Below are 23,739 nucleotides of genomic sequence, written 5' to 3' on the forward strand. Positions count from 1 at the left end.
TGCGGCTTCTTTCAATAAATTAATAGAAGCCACCGAATCACAGGCCGCAAAATAGGACAGAAATAGGACATGTCCTATTTTATGCGGCTCGGACTGTCGGTCTGCACATGGGACCATGAAAATCATGGTCATATGTTTGAGCCCATGGAAAAGAATGGGTCTGGGAAATACATGGATAGCTCTCAATCCCACACCAAGGGGCCATAGGCTGATTTCACATGTAGTTTTTGGTCAGGTTTTTGAGGCCAAATCTGCCTCAAAATCCTGACCAAAAAGACGGCTCCCATTGAAATCCCATTGAAAAAAAGAACGGACATGCTCATTCTTCAGGCGGATTCACCTAATCTAGAGTGGAGTATGTGACTAGATGCCAATGCAGTGCACCGGCATCCAGTTGCGGCTACTCGCTTTTTGGTCCGGGATCTGAGGCAGCCTCCACCTCAATTTCCGGACCAAAAAACCCATGTGCACTCAGCCTTAGACTATTATAGACTAGTTTTACACCACTTTTTAGCTGGTTTCATTTCTGACCAAATTTTGGTGTAAACTTCCAAAATTTATGGCTCACAGTTCAGCATATTAACCAACACCCCTGCATTATACAAGACCTCCAAGCTGTTAGAGGTGTCTAAAACCCAAAGTAAATGAGGTGTAAAACTGGGATGAGTTATAATTATTATTCAGAGGCAGAGATCGAGGGTTGGCAGAACATTTGGCACAAGAAACGATCTCGCACTAAATGTGCACCACAATATCATCTTTCTACGGCAGAAAACTATTGAAGACCTGCATTAACAATGTTGTGTGCAGAAGGAACTGGAAGAGGATGAGGAGCCAGGACTTGAGAAGAGAGGATGAAAAGAGGTTGGTGGTGGAAAGGACACAGGCACAGCTAAGGAACGAGGTTGATACTCATTGTGGGCAGATATCATGATGATGACAAAGCCAATTACCTGGCCTGGTAATCTGACCTATCTATGGTCTGTTCATTGAAATTAAGGAGAGCTGTGTAATACCTCATTTCTCCTGTGGTGGTGCTGCAGGAGAATTACAGCACTTATTTATTTCTGAATTCCCCCCTCTCCAGATTTCTGCCATTTTTAGAGAGTCCAGTTAAAACTCTTGCCATCTGCTTATCAAGAGACCATTCTAACAAAAAAGGAAATGACCAAAACAAGAGAGGCCTATTAATTAAAATTTAGAATGTTAATAATGTTTATCTAAAAAATAGACTTTTATTTATTTTTTTAACCTTAACCGTTTCTATACATTTCATTTTTTATTTTGCTTTTCATTTCGTTGCAATACCACACATAACCACAGGGTTTGCTGTTGGGAAATACATACAGTTCAAGAACAACATAGTACTTTCCTTCGCAGTCATTTAGATTTCTTGGTCTGTCTCCCACAATTATGATACTACCGTATGCTTTTTGTATATTAATGTAAAAATTCTTTTTACTGCTTTTTTCACTTCTTTATTTCTCAGGCTGTAAATAATTGGGTTAAGTAAAGGGGTGAACATGGCATATACCAGAGCAAACATCTTGTCATAGTTGGCGGAGTGTAAGCCTTTGGGGCTAGCATAGACAGTAAACGCAGTGCTGTAAAATAGCATGACCACTGTGATATGAGATGAACAGGTGGAGAAGGCCCTAATTCTTCCTGTGTTCGTCTTCATCCTGACTATAGAATATATGATATTAATGTACATGATTAGGATAATAATAAAGTTAAACATAGTAGCAAATCCAATAACGCAGCCATTAACTGTATTATTTAGGGAGGTATTGATACAGGCCAAGCTCAACAGGGGAGCAAGGTCACAGAAATAATGGTCTATGTACCGTCGGCCACAGAATGGCACCGTTATGGTAAAACCAAGTGGTAGAGTTGCCGCCATGAACCCATAAGTCCAACAAAGCAGGGCTAGATAGCTACACAATTTATTATTCATGATGCTGGTATATCGGAGAGGGTTACATATAGCCAAATATCGATCGAAGGACATGACAGCTAACAGAGCACACTCCGTCATGCCAAGTCCATGGAACATGTAAAGCTGAGCAAAGCACCAATGAAACGACACTCTTTTATCATGGGTCACGAGAATAGTCAACAGTTTTGGGACCGTAGTTGATATATACCAGATCTCCAGTAAGGACAGATTGACAATGAAGAAATACATTGGAGTATGAAGCTGCTTGTGAAGACGGACTACCAAGATGATGATTATGTTACCCGAAAGAGTGAGCAAATAGGTAAAGAGAAATATGAAGAACAGACCAATGCTGTAGTCCTCCACATTAGCAAATCCTTGAAGATGAAAGTCATCGAACTGAGTCTCGTTCCTCTTGTTCAAATATAGAGCCCACATTAATAAATGGGTACAAATCTCTGCCCTTTGTTACTATTATATATTTTATATTATAAATCTGTAGGGATTAGAAAAAACACAAGAGCCTATGGCATTTTGTAATCGTAGTAGAAAATAACACAAACTTAAGCCACTTTGGCAAGACCTTGATGTTTATTTACTACTCTAGGATCTTGATGTATACTTGCTATGTCTATATTACTTTTTTTAGTTTATATGTACAATAATATGAACTTTTATGTTTGGATATATTTATCAGCTACAAAATGGACTGGAGTGAAACCACCATACTGACCCCTGGTTCACATTAGCGTATGTATTCTGTCTGGTTAGAGTCTGCATGGAGTCTCCCTGGATGGAATACAATCGCAATTGGAAGCAATGTTCTGTAAAAGCACATGGACCCCATAGACTATAATGGGGTCCGTGTGCTTGCCGTGCATTGAATGAGATCAAAAATAGAGGAACGTATAGGAACCAACTAATTGATGTAATATGTCTTTGTGGCTCCTGAACAGAGCATCCTCCATAAAACCCTATTGGTGTACCAGACGATGGGATTTTCTAAACTCAACGACCTCTTTTCTTAAGATAAGATATGTAATCATGAGCGAGAGATGAGCAAACAGTAAAATGTTCAAGGTTCGATATTCGTTTCGAGTAGCCCCTCAAAATTCGACTACTCGAATCGAATATCGAACCCTATTATAGTCTATGGGGGAAAATGCTCGTTTTAGAGGTAGGCAACATTCAATCAAATTATACTTACCAAGTCCACGAGTGAGGGTCGAACTGGTTGGGCTGGATCCTCCGAGCAGTCTTCTCCTTGCAGCGTCCCCGCGGCGTCTTCCGGTTCTGAATTCACTCTGCCAGGCATCGGCGCATGTCCGCACTACAAGCGGACATGCTCAGTCGGCTCTGCCCAGGCCCGATGCCTGGCAGAGTGAATTGAGAGGCAGAAGACACCGCAGGGAAGCTGCACGGAGAAGACTTCTAAAGGTAGGAGAAGAACCAGCGTTGATTGGCCGACTGTATAGCATTCGGCCAATCAATGCTGTTCCTGCATTGAACTTTTACATTCAAACAGCTAGTAGTACTCGATCGAGTATGAGTATTTCGAATACCGTAGTATTCGATCGAATACCTACTCGATCGAGTACTACTCGCTCATCTCTAGTAATCATAAGAGCCTATAGGCTGTACAAAGTAATATAAATATTTTATTGCTTATCAGATAATTTTACATTGAATTTATTTGTGATGGTGTTTTTTCTTAAACTGTTGACAACGAGTATTGTTGCGTGTCCACTTGAAAGCCCTCTCCTACCTTGTAGCCTTAATGCCATTTGTTGCTGATTTTGGAGTCATTAATCTGCCACCAAGGCTTATTTCCTATGAGCTTATTCAAAAATATAGTATTATACCTTATTGATGGTGTGGCCCACATACGTACCCACATACGATAACAACAAAGATTACATAGTTATTATTATTACATTATTATTCTCATGTGGATGCCAAAATGGAACCAGTGAAAACCGCAGCTCATCCCACAAAAAAACAAGCCTTTATAATGTTCTCTTGATGAAAAACTTAAAAGTTATTACTCTCAAAGTATTTTTGTTTCACATAGTACCAAAAAACTAAAAAAAAAACAGCGTATTAAACCGTAATAGCACTGATATGCAGAATTAAATTAACACCACTTGGTAAATATTATCCAAATTGCTGTTTTTTTTTCAATACCGCTACCCCAAAAAATATGCGAAAGCTTTTCAATGCATCGTATGTACAAAAAACGATGGCATTAAAAGAAAAAATGTCCTGTAAAAAATGAAAAAAACAAACAAAACAAAGGCTGTAAATGGTTATTCCAATTCAAAATGAAAATGTTTGATATTGGCAAAATTGAAAGGCCTCAGTGGGGAGTATTTATTGTATATCATATTGCTATAAATCCATAAAATATATTTTCCTCTAGTTTAGAATATGTTGCGCCCTGTTGTGGCCCCCGATATAGCAGTTCCAAACACGTACAGTAGCATGTGTGAGAATCCAATACAAAATTTTTCTCACCTCATTGGAATTGAAGTCTCGTATATAGTCCAGTATATCTTCTATGGGTCGAATACATCTGTCACCTCGTCGATGATCTGCTGTGTATGTTCTAGGGCTTTATAATATACTCTCCAGTGTCTCCAGGGAGATGATTCTCTCACAATTTTTCATAATTAATCCCCATTGACTACTTAGGAGTATAGTATTTATATAATGTATTATCAAAAGGCAATACAGAAAAATTGTGAATCAGGGACATTATTGATGAATTTAATTGACATTTTCAGCGATAACATGGACATGAAGCTAATGACAGTAACTTGTGGAAATGCCCGCACTATTTCCAAATATATCTTTCATATTGTGGATTGCTGCTCCGTTGTACAGAAATTCTCCAACAGAACAGTAGTCCACAATATGAAAGGTATATTTGGAAATAGTGCGGGCATCTCCACAAGTTACTGTCATTAGCGGGGGCAACACGGTGGCTCAGTGGTTAGCACTGCAGCGCTGGGGTCCTGAGCTCGAATCCTGCCAGGAACAACATCTGCAAGGAGTTTGTATGTTCTCCTCGTGTTTGTGTGGATTTTGTATTCTACAAAGACATACTGATAGGAGGAAAAAAAAAAGTACATTGTGATCCCTATATGGGCTCACAATCTGCATTGAAAAAAAAAAAAAGTTGCTGTCATTAGCTTCATGTCCATTTTCCAGCTCACATACTACCTTTAACCAAATGGGTTACAAAATAAAACAAAAACAACAGATGATTCCCCCACGTCCAAACCACGGCACAACAGATGGGGTATTCTTACCCCTGTGCGTGGTTTAGGACAGGTGGAATTTTAATTAATCAATTGACACTGACCCCCCCCCCCCTACCTATAAGAAGGAAAAAGGAACCTCCTCCCCTTGTGTTTTTTTCTGTCCTGTGTGCAGGACAGGTGGCAGGAGGTTTCTCTTACCTCCTTAGTTTATTTTTTGGGGGGCAGGAAGCGTTTTGTCTTACCTGTCTCCTCGCTCCTGTTTTGAGGCTGGGCTGCTCCGGGCTCCTGTGTCTTCTCCATCTTCTTTCTGGCCGTCTCGGCCGGCGTGAAGTGATGCGCTCCATGCATGCACAGACACCCGGGTTACGGCTGTGCCGCCGAACGGGATTTCGACCTCTCCCCCTAGTGGGAGGGTCCCGACCTGTGCTGCTCTGCTGCTTTCCGTTTCCCCCCTGGTTGGGGATGTGGTTAGATTGTATGAAGGGATGATTATAAAGAAGTATTAGGAGGACACATTGATCCAGGTTCCCCATAATAGTAATATTTTGATTTTGCAATGTCAGCTAAATTTGGGGAGTGGGGAGGAGTCAAGAGTCCTCCTTCCTTCCTGCCCTATATAAGTCCAGCTAGGCCAGACCTTAGGTGCTTGCTCTGCTATTCGGACCAAGCTCCGCTGCTCCTGTGGCGTTTTCTTGTATTGTAACGTTTAAAGCTCCTATTTTGCTAATATCACGGTACTGTTTTAACCCTAGCCAGGCTATGGTCTTCTATTTCTAAAAAGAAAAAAAAAATACTTAGAGTGTTTTTTCTTTTTGCAGATGTCTTCCTCTCCCCAAGGGGACGAGCCTCCCAGGCGTAAGGGGTCATCGAAGCATAAACATCTTGCTGGTAGAGGTTGCGACATTCCACTCCCTGATGGGTATGAACATAATAGATGTCGCCAGTGTCGAGCCCACCCGCCTGAAGAACCTGCCCTTTGCGATATGTTCGCATGGGTGAAGGAATTGGTTTCTGATTCCATGCTGGAGATGAAAGAGGCCCTTGTCAGTTCTGCCAAAAGACCTCGCAGAGAACCACGTCCTTTAAGATGCCCTTCGGAAGAAGGTTCTAATATAGTGGCGATTTCTTCGTACAAAGATTCTGATGCTCCTAAAAACTCATTTCCAGTGGAGAAAATGTCCAAACTCCTCAAGTCCATCCACCCAGGTAGGCGCGATGTTGTCAAGTGGGAAGACTCAGATTCCACCTATAGAAGGTCCAGGACCTTCCAAGTGGATCCGGTGGATCCAGCCCTGGCCAAAGCAATGAAAACTGAATGGGAATGTCCTGACAAGCCGTTTTTTTTTTTCATTCCAAAAAATTTAAGTTAATGTTTCCTATAGAGGAAAGAGCACATGCCAGCTGGATGTCGCCACCCAAGGTTGACTTTTCCGTAGCCAAGCACTCGCGTCGCACAGTAGTTCCTTCTGAGGATGGATCTAATTTGCCAAACACAATGGACAGGCGCGCCGAATGCATGTTGAGGCACATTCACACTGCTGCGGTCTCCCAAGCCTCCATTGGTATGACCGCTTCTGAATTCTGCAACCAGCTGCAAGTTAATCTGGAATATTTGCGGAGAGATATTGATGATGGAGTACCTCGAGACGACCTCCCGAAGTCATTTTAATCTCTGTCCCTGGCTATTGACTTCCTGGCAGAAGCTGCCACTTATCAGGTAAAGGCAGCTGCCAAAGGCATAGCCTTATCAGCAGGCGCCAGAAGGCCTCTCTGGCTGAAACCATGGAAGGTTGACAATGCCTCCAAATATAATTTATGTGCCCTCTCTTTTGAAACCAGGTAGGCTGTTTGGGAAACAGCTAGATGAAACAATGGAGGGGCTGGCAGAAGGGCAGAAGGTAGGGGGAGATCTCTTCCCCAGCCCTACAGAAGCAGACCAGGGATGTCGTCCCGTGGTAGAGGCTCTCAACGCCAGTCGTCATCTAGGCCACAGTTCAGAAGGTCAGGCTTTCAGTCCAGAGGCTCTGGTCGCCGTTTCTCCAAGGAGGAACCAAAGAAGCCCTCCTTTGGACAACTACTGTATCCATCTCAGCAAGAGCACGCCGGTCAGAGGATGCCTGCAAAAATTCCTTCCAGCTTGGCGCAAGAACATTCAGGATCCTTGGGTCCTACAACTAATTCAATGGGGATATCACATAGATTTTGTGTCTCCTCCTCGCGCCAGATATATTGCAACCTTCTCTTTTTCAAGGAAAAGCAAGCAAGTCTTGAAGAAATGGTTCAGGAGTATCTGGACAAGGAGGCCCTGGAACCAGTTCTGATTGGCGAGAGAGGTGCAGGCGTGTATTCTCCAGTCTTCCAGGTGCCAAAGGCATCAGGAGGCTGGCGGATGGTAATCGACCTCAGGTTCCTAAACCGCTTTATTCGCAAACTACATTTCCATATGGAAACAATAAAGTCAGTGGTCGTCTATCTCCAACCGGGTGACATTCTCGCCACATTGGATCTCAAAGATGCCTACCTCCACATTCTGATTTTTCCTCCTCACTGGAAGTATCTACGATTGGCCGTGTCAATGCATGGCAAGCTATGTCATTTTCAGTTTGTGGCTCTGCCATTTGGCATCACCACGTTTCCATACGTTTTCACAAAGGTCATAGCACCCATTGCCGCCTGCCTCAGGGTGAAAGGACTATTTATAGTCCCATACTTGGACAACTGGCTGCTGAAAGCACCCCTCAGAGGAGGTGTTAAGAGATCACCTGCAAGCCACCACCGGCCTTCTTCAAGACCTCGGTTGGATAATCAATTGGGGCAAGTCAGATGTGGAACCCTCCACAAGGAAAACCTTCCTGGGGTTCGTTTTGGATTTCATCTAGATGACAGTGTCTCTTCCTTATCAGAAGAAGGAAAAACTCAAGGCAGCTGCCAAACATGTCTATCAGAGACGCCAAGCGTCGATTCGAACAGCCATGAGAGTCCTGGGTCTTATGTCTGCTTCAGCGGAAGCAGTTCCGTGGGCAATCTGGCACATGCGCCCTCTCCAGAGCGAGGTCCTCAAAGTATGGAACCGCAGCCCTCAGAGTCTGGATTCACTTATCCATATATCCCTCAATACCTGTCTGTCGCACAGATGGTGGCTCCATCTAAAAGGCAGAAGGTCCACGGTCCAGCTGGTCTGGACCCTGTTGATGACGGATGCATCCCTTACCGGTTGGGGAGCCCATCTAGGTGAGATGTATGCAAAAGAAACTTGGGATCGTTTGGAGAAGACCGGGTCTTCCAAATGGCGCAAAATCAGAGCCATCTATCTTGCTCTTCTACATTTACCCCCTTCCTTTCGGGGCAGGGCAGTAAAAGTACATTCGGACAATCTAACCGCAGTCCTCTATCTGAACAAACAGGGAGGTACCCGGTCTCCTACCCTTCTGAGAGAAACAGACCATATTTTCTCCTGGGTGGAGAAGAATCTCACGGCAGTCCACATCAAGGGATCCTTGAATGTGATAGCAGACCAATTGAGTCAGGGTCTGACTGCATCAGGCGAGTGGTCCCTGAACAGAGAGATCTTTCATCAGATAACCAGGATGTGGGGAATTCCAGAGGTGGACCTAATGGCCACCAGGTACAATGCCAGAGTAGAGAAATTTTGCTCTCTATCTGGAGGATGAGCTTTTGGCGGTGGATGCCCTGCCATTACCATGGAGGTTCAGGCTGGCATACATCTTCCCTCCACTTTCCATGATACCGAGGGTATTGATGAAAATCAGACAAGAGCAGGCATCAGTGATTGCGATCATTCCTTTCTGGCCAAAGACGGCATGATTCACCCAGCTCATTCAGATGAGCTGAGGGACATACTGGACCCTCCCCCCACAGCACAATCTGGTCACTCAGGGTGCCAGAGTATGCCAGGATCTCAACAGGTTCAACTTGACAACCTGGAAGTTGACCGGTCCATACCTGGATTAGAGGTGTTACCTTCAGCCATCCGAAATACTATAGCTCACGCTAGAGCTCCAGCCACTAACTGGGCTTATATCAGAATTTTCAATATCTTCAAGATCTGGTGCAGGGCGAACCCTTCCATACAATCTTTGTCGGAATTCCTGCAGGATGGACTGGATAAGGGTCTTACACCAGTCACACTAAACGTTCATGTGGCTGCCTTATCCGCCTGTCTGAACAGGCGTCTGACCCAAGATACCTTTATTTCTCAGTTCCTCAAGGGGGCAACCAGGTTAAGACCCTCTATAAGATCCCCAGTTCCTCAATGGGACCTCACCACTGTTCTAGTGGGTCTTTTCAATCCTCCATTTGAACTGATGCAAGAAGTGGATTTGAAGTTTATGTCCCTAAAGGTGTCTTTTCTTTTGGCAGTCACATCAGCCAAACGTGTAGGAGAGCTACAGGCTCTCTCAGCCCATGAGCCTTACACAAAGTTCTATCCGGACCGTGTTCAACTAAGGTTTTTACGTGGATTTTTACCCAAGGTCCCTTCTTTTGCTAATTTAAATCATGTCATCTCCTTACCTGTTTTTTTTTCCCTTCTCCAGCCTCTCCGGAGGAAGAGAAGTGGCACACTCTGGATGTAGTAAGATGCTTACGCATCTACCTGGAGCGGACAAATAATTTCAGGAAAGAGGAGAACCTTTTGGTTTCTTTTTTTGGGCGTTCCAAAGGGTGCAAAGCCTCAAAACCCACACTAGCTAGGTGGATCAAAGAGGCGATAAGGCTGTTCTTTGTTTACCAGGGGCTTACTCCCCCAGAATTTGTTAAAGCCCACTCTACCAGGGCAATGTCCACCTCTTGGGCGGAAAAGCACTCGTTATCTTTGGAACATATTTGTATGGCTGCCACCTGGCAGTCTCAGACTACTTTTGTTAGACATTACCGTTTAGACCTCCAAAGGTCAGAGGCTACTGCCTTTGGCCAAACCGTGTTATCATCTGTGTGCCGAGGGGGCCCTCCCTAGGGGTTATCTCGCTACATCCACATCTGTTGTGCCGCGGTTTCGACGTGGGGGAATTGAGAGTTATATAGATAACCTGTTTCCCATAGTCCAAACAGCGGCACATGACTCCCACCCTATGTTGTCTATACTTGCTATTTTTTCTTCTGATGGCTTACTTTATAATTAACACAACACACTCCCTTCTTATAGGGGGGTCAGTGTCAATTAATTGATTAACTAAAATTCCACCTGTCCAATAACACACACAGGGGTAAGAATACCCCATCTGTTGTGCCGCTGTTTGGACTATGGGAAACAGGTTATCTATATAACCCTCGATTTTTAATTACCTATCCCTGCTTTTGTGTGCTGCTACCTTTGCTTAGGCCACCAAGGATCAGTGAATATTATGTCATGGTCATTGCATTGTTAGGACATACTATGTGTTACCCCCTGGAGGCCTAAAGCTGAGGTAGCTGAAAGACAGGAGCAGGGATAGATAAGTGAATATTGGCTGTTACCTGCTGGAGTACCATTTTGGGGGCCTGTATGGGGGGCACTATATGGTGTGGGGACCTGTAACTGGGGCTCTTACTATATTTAAGGGTACTGATCATGAAACAGGTAGTGGCATGTCTGACATTTTTCATTTTTGTGTTTTTGGTTTTTACTTCTTACATACCGAAAGCCACATGTGTTCATTTTTACTTTTATTTAATTATTTATTTATATGTGATAAATTTTTACCTTTTTTTAAAAAAAAACAAAAACAAACTTTTTTTAGCTACCCTAAGGGGCTAACCTGTGCCATAGACTTCAATACTACTGCAGTCTGTAGGAAATTTGCTATGCAACTACTGAAGCCTGATAAAGTAGGTTTAATTAGTTGCATTACTATGGCAGGACTGGGAGCCTGTGGGAGCCTGGCTGCAATGGTAACATGACGGCTCCCACGATTGCACAGCAGGGGAGACAAATGTTAATAATGTTTAGCTAAAAAATAGACTTTTATTTATTTTTTTAACTATAACCGTTTCTGCTTTTTTCATTTTTTATTTTTCTTTTCATTTCATTTCATTGCAATACCACACAAAACCACAGGGTTTGCTGTTGGGAAATACATACAGTTCAAGAACAACATAGTACTTTCCTACGCAGTCATTTAGATTTCTTGGTCTGTCTCCCACAATTATGATACTACCGTATGCTTTTTGTATATCAATGTAAAAATTCTTTTTATTGCTTTTTTCACTTCTTTATTTCTCAAACTGTAAATAATTGGGTTAAGTAAAGGGGTGAACATGGCATATACCAGAGCGAACATCTTGTCATACTTGACGGAGTGTAAGCCTTTGGGGCTAGCATAGACAGTAAATGCAGTGGTATAAATTAGCATGACCACTGTGATATGAGATGAACAGGTGGAGAAGGCCCTAATTCTTCCTGTGTTCGTCTTCATCCTGACTATAGAATATATGATATTAATGTACATGATTAGGATAATAATAAAGTTAAACATAGTAGCAAATCCAATAACGCAGCCATTAACTGTATTATTTAGGGAGGTATTGATACAGGCCAAGCTCAACAGGGGAGCCAGGTCACAGAAATAATGGTCTATGTACCGTAGGCCACAGAATGGCACCGTTATGGTAAAACCAAGTGGTAGAGTTGCCGCCATGAACCCATAAGTCCAACAAAGCAGGGCTAGATAGCTACACAATCTATTATTCATGATGCTGGTATATCGGAGAGGGTTACATATAGCCAAATATCGATCGAAGGACATGACAGCTAACAGAGCACACTCCGTCATGCCAAGTCCATGGAACATGTAAAGCTGAGCAAAGCACCAATGAAATGACACTCTTTTATCATGGGTCACGAGAATAGTCAACAGTTTTGGGACCGTAGTTGATATATACCAGATCTCCAGTAAGGACAGATTGACAATGAAGAAATACATTGGAGTATGAAGCTGCTTGTGAAGACGGACTACCAAGATGATGATTATGTTACCCGAAAGAGTGAGCAAATAGGTAAAGAGAAATATGAAGAACAGACCAATGCTGTAGTCCTCCACATTAGCAAATCCTTGAAGATGAAAGTCATCGAACCGAGTCTCGTTCCTCTTGTTCAAATATAGAACCCACATTAATAAATGGGATCAACTCTTTGTCCTTTATTACTATTATATATTTTATATTATAAATCTGTAGGGATAAGAAAAAACACAAGAACCTATGGCCTTTTATTATCGTAGTAGAAAATAACAAAAACTTACGCCACTTTGGCAAGACCTTGATGTTTATTGACTACTCTAGGATCTTGATGTATACTTGCTATGTCTATATTACTTTTTTTTTAGTTTATATGCACTATAATATGAACTTTTATGTTTGGATATATTTATCGGCTACAAAATGGACTGGAGTGAAACCAGTTAGGAGTTAGGAGTGAAGAGGGGCAACACGGTGGCTCAGTGGTTAGCACGGCAGCGTTAGAGTCTTGGGGTCGAATCCTGCCAGGAACAACATCTGCAAGGAGTTTGTATGTACTCCCCGTGTTTGCGGGAAATTCCTCCCATTCTCCAAAGACATACTGATAGAAACAAAAAAAAAAAGAGTTAATTGAGATCCCAATATGGGGCTCACAATCTACATTAAAAAAAAGAAAATGGTGTTGATGGAAAGTGTTGCATTGCATCGAATGAGAGCAAAAATAGAGGAACTTATAGGAACCAACTAATCAATGTAATATGTCTTTGTGGCTCCTGAACAGAGCATCCCCCATAAAACCTAATTGCTGTGCCAGACGATGGGATTTTCTAAACTCAACAACCTCTTTTCTTAAGATAAGATATGTCATCATAAGCGCTTAAGTAATATAAATATTTTATTGCTTAACAGATAATTTTACATTGAATTTATTTGTTATGGTGTTTTCTCTTAAACTGTTGCCAACGAGTAATGTGGAATGTCCACTTGAAATCCCTCTCTTACCTTGCAGCCTTAATGCCGTATGTTGCTGATCTTGGAGCCATTAATCTACCAACAAAGATTACTTAGTTATTATTATTACATTATTATTCTCATATGGACTCCAAAATGGAACCAGTGAAAACTGGAGCTCATCCCACAAAAAAACAAGCCTTTATAATATTCTCTTATTGAAAAACGTAAAAGTTATTACTCTCAAAGTATTTTTGTTTCACATAGTACCAAAAAACTCAAAAAAACTGCGATAAAGAACACTTGGTAAATATTAACCGAATTGCCTTTTTTTTTTTTCAATACCGCTACCCAAAATAATTTGAGAAAGGTTTTCAATGCATTATATGTACCAAAAACGATGGCATTAAAAGAAAAATTGTCCTGTAAAAAATGAAAAAAACAAAAAAAAACAACCAAGGCTGTACATGACTATTCCAATTCAAAAATGACAACGGAGAAAACAAACCAAAAATTACAAGTTTAATAAAAATGTTTGATATCGGCAAAATTGAAAGGCCTCAGTGGGGAGTATTTATTGTATATCATATTGCTATAAATCCATAAAATGCATCTTCCACTAGTTTAGAATATGTTGCGCCCTGTTGTGGCCCCCAATATAGCAGTTCCAAACACGTACAGTAGCATATGTGAGAATCCAATACAAAATGTTACTCACCTCATTGGAATTGATGCCTGGTATATGGTCCAGTATATCTTCTATGGGTCGAATACATCTGTCACGTCGTCGATCTGCTGTGTATGTTCTAGGGCTTTTATAATATACTCTCCGGTGTCTCCAGGGAGATGATTCTCTCACAATTTTTCATAATTAATCCTCATTGACTACTTAGGAGTATAGTATTTGATTAATGGCTGTATCTCCGGAGTAGTCGAGCTGAGCTCACGGCTAGCACTGTTACATCTCGGCATAGGAATGCATTGACCAACGTTGATTGGCCAAATGCCATATAGAGCACAGCATTCGGCCAATCAACGCTGGTTCTGCCGGAGGAGGCGGAGTCTAAGATCGGTCCACAGCAGTCTCCATTCTGGTCCGATCTTAGACTCCGTCTCCTCACAGATGAGCCTCCGGCAGAACCAGCATTGATTGGCCGAATGCTGTAGTCTGTATGGCATTCGGCCAATCAACGCTTGTCACTGCATTCCTATGGGAAAAGTCAGCTCCCACATATTGCAAGCTGTCAGGGATCCCGACCAGATAGAGCCCCAAAGAGCTGGGTGAGTGACATTCCCACCTAAATAAAGGTAATCCCTAGCTAACCCTGCCTGTAGATCTATCCCTGTGTCACAGTCACATAGTTCACAGTCTCATATGAACCGCATATTAAATCCACCATTCGTCTAAATTGGAGGTTACCTGATTTAGTCAGCCAATTACTGTTTCCGATTTTTTTTCGATGCCTCCGTTGTCGTAGTTCCTGTCCCACCTCCCTGCGCAGTTATTGGTGCAAAAAAAAAAAGCGCCAGGGAAGGCGGGAGGAGATATGAATTTTTAGTGAGTTTGCCACCTGGTGTTCGACTCGAATCGAACATCTCGAACAGCCTGATATCCGATTGAACATGTACTCGATCGAACACTGTTCGCTCATCTCTAATAATGGAAACTTATTGGGAGAATACAAGCATGCAGCCGTGAATGGGTAGAATTCTTCCAGAGTGGACATCCTGTTCAATTGTGTAATCAGACTCAGGGTAGTCCAGAAAACACACATCGCTTTCTGGCAGGAACATAGTAAATGAGGATGAAGGAAGACACACATACTTAATACTTGGTGGTAAAACCCTTGTTGGCGCGCACAGCAGTCAGATGGTTTTTGTAGTTGATAATGAGGTTTGCGCACATGTCAGGAGACATTTTGGTCCAGTCCTCTTTGCAGATTATCTCTAAATCATTAAGATTTGAGGTTGTCATTTGGCAACTCGGAGCTTCAGCTCCCTCCATAAGTTTTCTAAGGGATTAAGGTCTGGGGACTGGCTAGGCCACTCCATGACCTTAATTTGCTTCTTTTTGAGCCCCTTCTTTGTTGCCTTGGCTTTATGTTTTGGGTCATTGTCTTGCTGGAAGACCCAGCCATGACTCATGTTTAATGTCCTGGTGGAGGGAAGGAGGTTGTCACTAAGGATTTTACGGTACATGGCTCCATCCATTCTCCCATTGATGCGTTGAAGTAGTCCTGTGCCCTTAGCAGAGGAACCCCCCTAAAACATATTGTTTCCACCTCCATGCTTGACAATGGGGACGGTGTTCTTTGGGTCATAGGCAGCATTTCTCTTCCCCCAAACATGGCAAGTTGAGCTAATGCCAAAGAGCTCATTTTTTGTCTCATCTGAGCACAGCCATTTCTCCCAATAACTCTCAGAACCATCCAGGTGTTCATTGGCAAACTTCAGATGGGCCTGCACATGGGCCTTCTTGAGCAGGGGGACCCTGCGGGTACTGCAGGATTTTAATCCATTACAGCATAATGTGTTACCAATGGTTTTCTTGGTGACTGCGGTCCCAGCTGCCTTGAGATCATTAACAAGTATCCCCCATGTAGTTTTAGACTGATCTCTCACCTTCCTCATGATCAAGGATACCCCACAAGGTGAGATTTTGCATGGAGCCCCAGATCGATGTCGATTGACAGTCATTTTGTATTTCTTCCATTTTCTTACTATTGCACCAACAGTTGTCTCTTTCTTACCAGGCATCTTACTTATGGTTTTATAGCCCATTCCAGCCTTGTTCATGTCTATGATCTTGTCCCTGACATCCTCAGAAAGCTCTCTGGTCTTGCCCATGTGGTAGAGGTTAGAGTCTGACTGATTCCTTGAGTCTGTGGACAGGAGTCTTTTATACAGATGACAATATAAGACAGGACTGTCTAACTGATATGTAGGAGCCAGAACTCTAAATGGTTAGTAGGGGATCAAATACTTATTTCTCTATACAAAATGCAAATAAATTTATAAAATATATATAATATGATTTTCTCTTTTATATTCTATCTCTCAATGTTAAAATTAACCTACCCTTAAAATTTGTCAGTGGGAAAACTTAACAAACCAGCAAGGGATCAAATAATTATTTCCTTCACTGTAATTCCATCCAGTCCAACCTATAAGCCTATAGTGGTGATCCAGAGAAAAAATAAAAATGCCATGAAATTGATGCCAATTGTCCCATATCAAGAGAAAAAAATTCCTTCTCAACTCCAAATCTGGTATAAAACCTTGTATCAACTTGTCATCTCCAAAATATAATACCCATAACACATAATATTTTTGCTTTCTAGAAAGGCAACTAGGCCCCTCTTGAATTTGTACAATGAATCCATAATCACAACTAGAGAAGGGCAAATCTCTCAAGATTAATTTCATGTTCCGGTTTGACAGCTAGGGATCCTGATTTGTTTCAAGTCAAAAAAGTTTGTTACGAACAACATCTTAAATTGGACTTAGGGTTCCTGGGAATCTAAGTGGTTGTCATGATGGTCATGATGCTCAGCATGGCCATGTCACCTCTGAGGCCCAATCACAGTCTTCAGTGGTGACCTCAGCATGTGACTTCAAAGTAGAACGTCAGACACTGACTTCATTCTTCTAGGGAGGAATATGCAAATCTTTCTCCCAAGATGTAAATAGGGAGACAGTGTCTCTGTTATGCTGCCCTCTATAGGAAGCACCCTGAACATCATGCCCGGCTTTCCCAGAAGCCTTTACTGCATAATGTGGGATTTTTACCAAGTCAGTTTCACAGCTACAGATGGCCGTTTCGGTCTGGTTGGACCTCGTCAGCGCAGCGTAGAGAGAATTGACTTGGTAGAAGTGAGAGGCTGAGAGACCAGATTATGGGGATAAAGTCACTCCTTAAGGAGAGACCACCTATTAGGTGTGTGGAGACTTATACAGCCATAGTCACTCCACTGTAAGGGATCATGGGAGGAATATGCAAATCTGTCTCCCAAGATGTAAATAGGGAGACAGTGCCTCTGTTATGCTGCCCTCTATAGGACATCACATGCCCTGAGGAGGAAGAAATAAATTGCTGGACGATGCAATGTGGCCCAAAATAAGTGAGGAAAAGTGAGCAGAAATGTTTTTATTTTTTTTATTTTTTACACCTCCCTTGGGCCTACTACTGTCAAACTCTAGGGTCAGAAGAGATGCCAGAGTATACGGGTAAGTTCACATGGAGTTTTTTGGTCAGGGATTTGAGGCCGTATTCGCCTCAAAGTCCTGATCATAATTTGTAAATATGGGAGAGAGTCCCAACCAATAAAATATAGTAGAGGCCAGCTTACCCCAAATTCTTCTGATGGTTCTTTCCATGCACCAAAAAAGAAATGGGAATGCTCCCTCGTAGGGTAAATTCCAATCCAAAAACAATAATTTCCAGCATGGAGCAATATCCACATAAAACTTTGCCTTTATTCACACCATGTCCAACAGTACAAAACTACCACACAATTGATTAATAAAACATAATAAATTTTATTAATACCTACTAAAACAGTAGAATCACATGACATATATGAGAGACAATTACATAATACAATTCTGTTGCTATAAGCAAGTGGGGGTAGACAAAACTACACAGTACCAACTAGCCAGTAGTAGGTAGAAAACAGATGTCCAATAACAGTTACATGAAGTAGGAATGGTCCTGGATAAGAACAACAATATATAATAATGTATGGTGCAAGATGCACCTAACCATTGACAGCAGTGTGACAAAGCCAGGAACCCAGTATCTCTCCTAGGTGATATAACAATACAGTGTTGCCATCTTACCTACCAACAAGAAAGGAAACGCCTTTCTGCTATACAGTCGGCCAATCAACGCTGGTTCTTCTCCTACCTTTAGAAGTCTTCTCCCCGCAGCGTCTTCCAGCTCCGAATTCACTCTGCCAGGCATTGGGTCTGGGCAAAGCCGACTGCGCATGCCCACTTGTAGTGCGCTGCACGGAGAAGACTTCTTGGAGGATCCAGCCCGACCCTCACTCGTGGACTTGGTAAGTATAATTTGATCGAACGTTGCCTACCCCTGAAACGAGCATTTCCCCCCATAGAGTATAATAGGATTCGATATTCGATTTGAGTAGTCGAATATTGAGGGGCTACTCGAAATGAAAATCGAATCTCGAACATTTTACTGTTCGCTCATCTCTAATCACTTGTTATGGTTCTGTGTATTTATTAAAAAATAATATTTTTAAATGACAGAACCTAGTCTGCAAGGCACTGCAGCGAGGTCCACAGGCCCAATGATGGGTGTCTGTATGTCTGAATAGTGTGCTACCAGTTAAGCTGCACTAGCAGACATGCGGCGCGGTATACAATGTGAACACGCTGCAACAGTGCCCTGCCAGTTAACTTCACTGGACAGGTGTACAGTACAGCTGAAAACAAACAAGGCTTCCAAGGGTTAACTCACCCCAGGTCAGCAACCACAGCAGCTCCTGCAACAGCCAGGAGTAACTAAGGTAGTTAGACAGTAAAGGGAGCTATCTGAAAAACCACACCTGATATCAGCGCCTCAGGCTGGAACAGAGTCGACGGCTCCTAGCCTGGAGTAGGGCTGAAAGTTCAGGATTTACAGGTACTGAACTACAGAGGCAAGTGGCAAGGAAAACCCCACACAGAGGCCTAGTCTGGCACCTGCCTGAAAACTTCAGCTAGTCCTAAACTACTGTCTTTAACAACCTCAGAGATTCTGATTCAAAGTGTGAGCAGCAGGCGGGTGTCGGCTCACACTTTTTAAAGGGAAGTCCCCGCCCAGTAGGGGCGGTGGTCATGACCTCACCGCTCATGCCCAGTGGGTGAGAAATGGCACTTAGCCTGTGAGCGGCTCCAATAGGTCTGAGCATGCTCAGTAGGCCGAAAGCTGGATTTACACTCCAGACACCTCACTACATGAGGCCGAGGGTGAGGGTTAGATTGACCCACAGGTGGCGCTGTGCGCAGAGAGTGAACCCTGCGGGACCCAATCCTAACATCACTACAGAACCGGTTATGAGATAGAGTGACCTAGATTAGTGATAGCTAATGGTTAATATATTTGCCATTGATCTCATGCAGTCATTGCAATATTTCAAAAATTGCATAATTTCCTCTGAAGGTTCCCAATCCACCGATTCCCATAGCACTTACAGTCTAATTTCTCCAAGGTCTTCTCCGTGTTGTTCACGCTCCATTCTCAGATGACAGCACAAACGCATTTATACCCAGGGCTGTCTGGCAGCCGTATCCACTGCACATCATTGTCCAGCCATATGAAATCTGCAAGATTACACAATTCTTAATACAATGGGAATCTAGTATGTGGGGAACCGCAGGAAACTGACCGTCACTGTAAAACACTAACACGTCTCCATTGCTATTCAAGTATCAGGTACATTTGATGGTGCATTGTTTAACCACTTAACACTGTCGTCTATTTGGCCTACACCCAATGCTTACACTTTGTATTTTACTCTCAGAGCTAAGGTTTTTTTTTTTAAAAAAAATTCTAATGTTTTTGCAGGACAAGTTGTCCATGCGGGGTACTTTTTTATTTATTTATTTTTTCTCCCACCTTTGTACTATAATAAGAGAGAATCGCATTTAATAGCACCAGATATTCCTTAGTGTCTCCAATCCACTGTGTTGTACTGTACATACCCTTATCACCTCCTGCCTGGACTACTGCAACCCCCTGGCATCTAATGCTCCTACAACCATCCAAACTACCCCTACTGTCTCCCTCTCCCCTTTCCACCTTAGTGTCCTCACATTCATCAATTGTTTGTGAGTTCTATGTAAGTCGTAATACTCTATGATGACAAAACCTTGGTTCCTCCAATCATATAATGCACAACACTTGTTGGAGAGTCTGTACAGTGTGAGTTTATCTTGACTATTGTTGTAATTTTTTGGTTCATGGTCTTTTAAGCTATCATGATTAGAAATGAGCGAGTACTATTCGAAACTCCTGTTTCGAATAGCACACACCCATAGGAATGAACGGACGCAGCCTTTGCCGGCGGCCGGCCGCTTAGCCCCCTGCGTGCCAGCCGCTTTCATTCATTCCTATGGGTGCGTGCTATTCGAAACAGCCGTTTAGAATAGTACTCCCTCATCTCTAATCATGATGCAAATGGATTAAATACATTTTACAAAATAATAAAGGGGTCAATATAATTCAATTTCCAAAATATTTGGTAATTATTATGGGGTAGGTAAAACTTCCTGCTTCAGTGTATTAATATAGGCATTAAATTATTTGCCAAATTTTCAGTAAAAAATTCACAATTTGTATTTCTATCATATCTACACATCTGTCAGCCTCAATTACTCCTATAGGTCTGTCTTATTTTGTTTCCAAACTGATGTGCTGTAATCTCAGCCATAAGCTCTGTACTGATCTATGTATGTATCTACTGACCATTGGCATTGTACATGGCATTGTAAGTATATTGTATACAGTATCTATGTATTTGCCTTGTTTGTATGTATATTATCATGTATTACTGTATAAAAATGTCCAAGACTGATGATTTCTTAGAGTTCAGAGAAGAGCCCAACTCACTCATTGAAGGCCGTAATTCACAGATAAGACCACCCACTTGACGATTAAGTGCAGAGTGAACAGGAATTGAAATGAATGATTTACACGTCCTTCCCACACAACTGCAGTCATGCCCATAAGTGTTGGCACCCTGAAATTTTCCAAGAAAGTGATACATTTCTCACAGAAAATTATTCCAATTACACCTGTTTTCTTATACCCCTCGTTATTTACGTTGTGTATAGTAGAACAACACAAAATTCTTCAGATAGTTTGCTGTGTTCTCCGTGCTTAGTACAAATGTTGAGTCAATTTCTCTCCTTTTTAACAAGTTTCAGGTATGATTTTTATATTGCCCGCACCTGTTACTTGCCACATGTGAGTTTGAACGTGCATCACATGCTTGAAACAGAGGTATTTACCCGCGATTTTGAAAATGTGCAATTTTTGTGTGAAAGTATGTCCAATTTGCCTGTTTTTACTCAGTTTTTTGTGTTGTTTCAATACACATAAAGGACATAAACATGTGTATAACACAAAATGTGCAATTGCTATAACTTTCTTTGAAAAATACTTCATTTTCTGGAAAATTTCAGGGGTGCCAACTCTTATAGCCATGACTGTATATATCAATCCTCTCACTTCTCGATAACATGTTGCCTGTAGAGATGAGCGAGTATTACTCGATCGAGTAGGTATTCGATCGAATACTACGGTATTCAAAATACTTGTACTCGATCGAGTACCACTCGCTGTTCGAATGTAAAAGTTCGATGCAGAACCAGCATTGATTGGCCGAATGCTATACAGTCGGCCAATCAACGCTGGTTCTTCTCCTACCTTTAGAAGTCTTCTCTGTGCAGCTTCCCCGCGGCGTCTTCTGGCTCTTCATTTACTCTGCCAGGCATCGGGCCTGGGCAGAGACGACTGCGCATGTCCGCTTGTAGTACGGGTATGCGCAGTCGGCTCTGCCCAGGCCCGATGCCTGGCAGAGTGAATGAAGAGCCGGAAGATGCCGCGGGGACGCTGCAAGGAGAAGACTTCTCGAAGGATCCAGCCCGACCCTCACTCGTGGACTTGGTAAGTATAATTTGATCGGACATTGCCTACCCCTGAAATGAGCATTTTCCCCCCATAGACTATAATAGGGTTCGATATTCGATTCGAGTAGTCAAATTTTGAGGGGCTACTCGAAACGAATATCGAACCTCGAACATTTTACTGTTCGCTCATCTCTAGTTGCCTGCAGATCTGACTGTATGTTGAATATGCAAATTTCACATGAAATAATGCCTTATCTTGTAATAAATGATTAATCTGTTCCTTTATTTCTTCTGATATTTAGCAATGGAAAGACTGAACGGCTCTTCACCAACTTTTTTTATCCTTTTGCCAATCACCAACATATTATGGCTTCAGAAGATACTATTTTTCCTCGTTTTCATCTTCTACCTTCTTACAATCATGAGCAATCTTGCAATTCTATCTTTAGTGATCAAAGATATAAATCTTCATTCCCCAATGTATTTCTTTCTGGCAAGCCTGTCTCTAGTGGATATAGGGATCTCTTCTACCACTGTCCCAAAGATGATGGTTGGGTTGTGGGTGCAGAACAATATTTCTTTAAAAGGATGCTTCACCCAGATTTTCTTCTTCCATGTGTTTGCAGGTACAGAAGGCATAACTATAGCTGTCATGGGGTTGGATAGATACATTGCCATTTGTCATCCTTTACGATATGTCACTATTATGAGGAAAGCCACTTGTATCCAGCTAGTATTAGGCTCATGGAGTGTCTGTCTGTCTATTATGTCAATGCATGTTGCCATGTTATCAGCTCTTCCATTCTGCGATGGTTACATAGTAAAGAACTTCTTCTGTGACTTTAAGCCAGTGATAAAGTTAGCCTGTACTGACACCCACTTCAATGAAGTCTTCTTAGCAGCCTTTACTGGTATCTCCGCCATCTTAGCTTTTGTCATGCTTATTCTCTCCTACTGTTTTATACTGAAACATCTTCTAAAGATACGTTCTTCTGAAGGAAGATCCAAAGCCTTCTCGACATGTTCCTCGCACTTTATCATTGTTATGTTATACTATGGGGCCACCATATGTATCTACATTCGGCCTGCATCGGAAAGTTCAATAGAAAAGGATAGAGTGGCAACTATCATTTTTACAGTCATAACCCCGGCATTGAACCCTATTATCTATACCTTGAGAAACAAAGATATTAAAAAGTCCCTAAGGCAACTTGTTTTACGAGCAAATACTCAGAGAGTCGCAGTGCAGTAGTTGTATACGCATAACCCCAACATCTAAATAAAAGCAGACAGCTTACTATGAAGTACACACATCGACAAAATTGTTGTTCCTCCTCGTTTAATGAAAGAAAACCCCACAATGGTCACAGAAATAACTTGAATCTGACAAAAGTAATAAATAAAAATTCGATGAAAATGAACAAATGAAAGTCAGACTTTGCTTTTCGCTTCAACAGAATTATATAAAGAATAAACCTCATGACACAGGCCTGGACAGAAATGATGGTTCCCTTAACTTAATATTTTGTTGCACAACCTTTTGAGGCAATCGCTGCAATCAGACGATTCCTGTAACTGTCAATGAGACTTCTGCACCTCTCAGCGGGTATTTTGGCCCCTCCTCATGAGCAAACTGCTCCAGTTGTCTCAGATTTGAAGGGTACAGCATGTTTCAGCTCCTTCCAAAGATGCTCAATAGGCTTTTTGTCAGGGCTCATGAAAGGCCAATGTTTTCCTCTTAGCCATTTTGGGTTGTTTTTAGCTGTGTGTTTTGTGCAATATCCTTTTGCCAGACCCATGACCTGCGAATGAGAATAAGCTTTCTGACACTGGGCAGCAGATAACTCTCTTGAATCCCTTGATAGTCTTGAGATTTCATTGTACCCTGCACAGATTCAAGACACCCTGTGCCAGATGCAGCTAAGCAGCCCCAGAAAATAACAGAAAATCCTCCATGTCTCACAGTAGGGACAGTGTTCTTTTCAAGATATGCTT

At 42.2% G+C, this 23,739-nt stretch overlaps 3 protein-coding genes across 3 annotated transcripts; 1 reads left to right on the plus strand and 2 right to left on the minus strand.

The window, feature by feature from the left end:
• Nucleotides 1-1,411: 1,411 nt before the first annotated feature.
• LOC142214499 (olfactory receptor 6N2-like) lies at nt 1,412-2,377 on the minus strand. Its single transcript, XM_075283447.1, has one exon. It carries the CDS (start codon nt 2,375-2,377, stop codon nt 1,412-1,414), a length of 966 nt encoding a protein of 321 aa, XP_075139548.1.
• An 8,968-nt stretch (nt 2,378-11,345) lies between these two features.
• On the minus strand, nt 11,346-15,954 carry LOC142214500 (olfactory receptor 6N2-like). Its single transcript, XM_075283448.1, has 2 exons — nt 15,829-15,954; nt 11,346-12,287 (listed from the first exon to the last, which is right to left on the minus strand). The coding sequence occupies exons 1-2, from the start codon at nt 15,952-15,954 to the stop codon at nt 11,346-11,348; spliced, it is 1,068 nt and encodes a 355-aa protein (XP_075139549.1).
• A 6,094-nt stretch (nt 15,955-22,048) lies between these two features.
• Nucleotides 22,049-22,996, plus strand: LOC142212951 (olfactory receptor 1G1-like). Its single transcript, XM_075281088.1, has one exon. The coding sequence runs from the start codon at nt 22,049-22,051 to the stop codon at nt 22,994-22,996; it is 948 nt and encodes a 315-aa protein (XP_075137189.1).
• The last annotated feature ends 743 nt before the right edge of the window (nt 22,997-23,739 follow it).

Source organism: Leptodactylus fuscus, chromosome 7, assembly GCF_031893055.1.
Source record: "Leptodactylus fuscus isolate aLepFus1 chromosome 7, aLepFus1.hap2, whole genome shotgun sequence".
NCBI lineage: Eukaryota > Metazoa > Chordata > Amphibia > Anura > Leptodactylidae > Leptodactylus > Leptodactylus fuscus.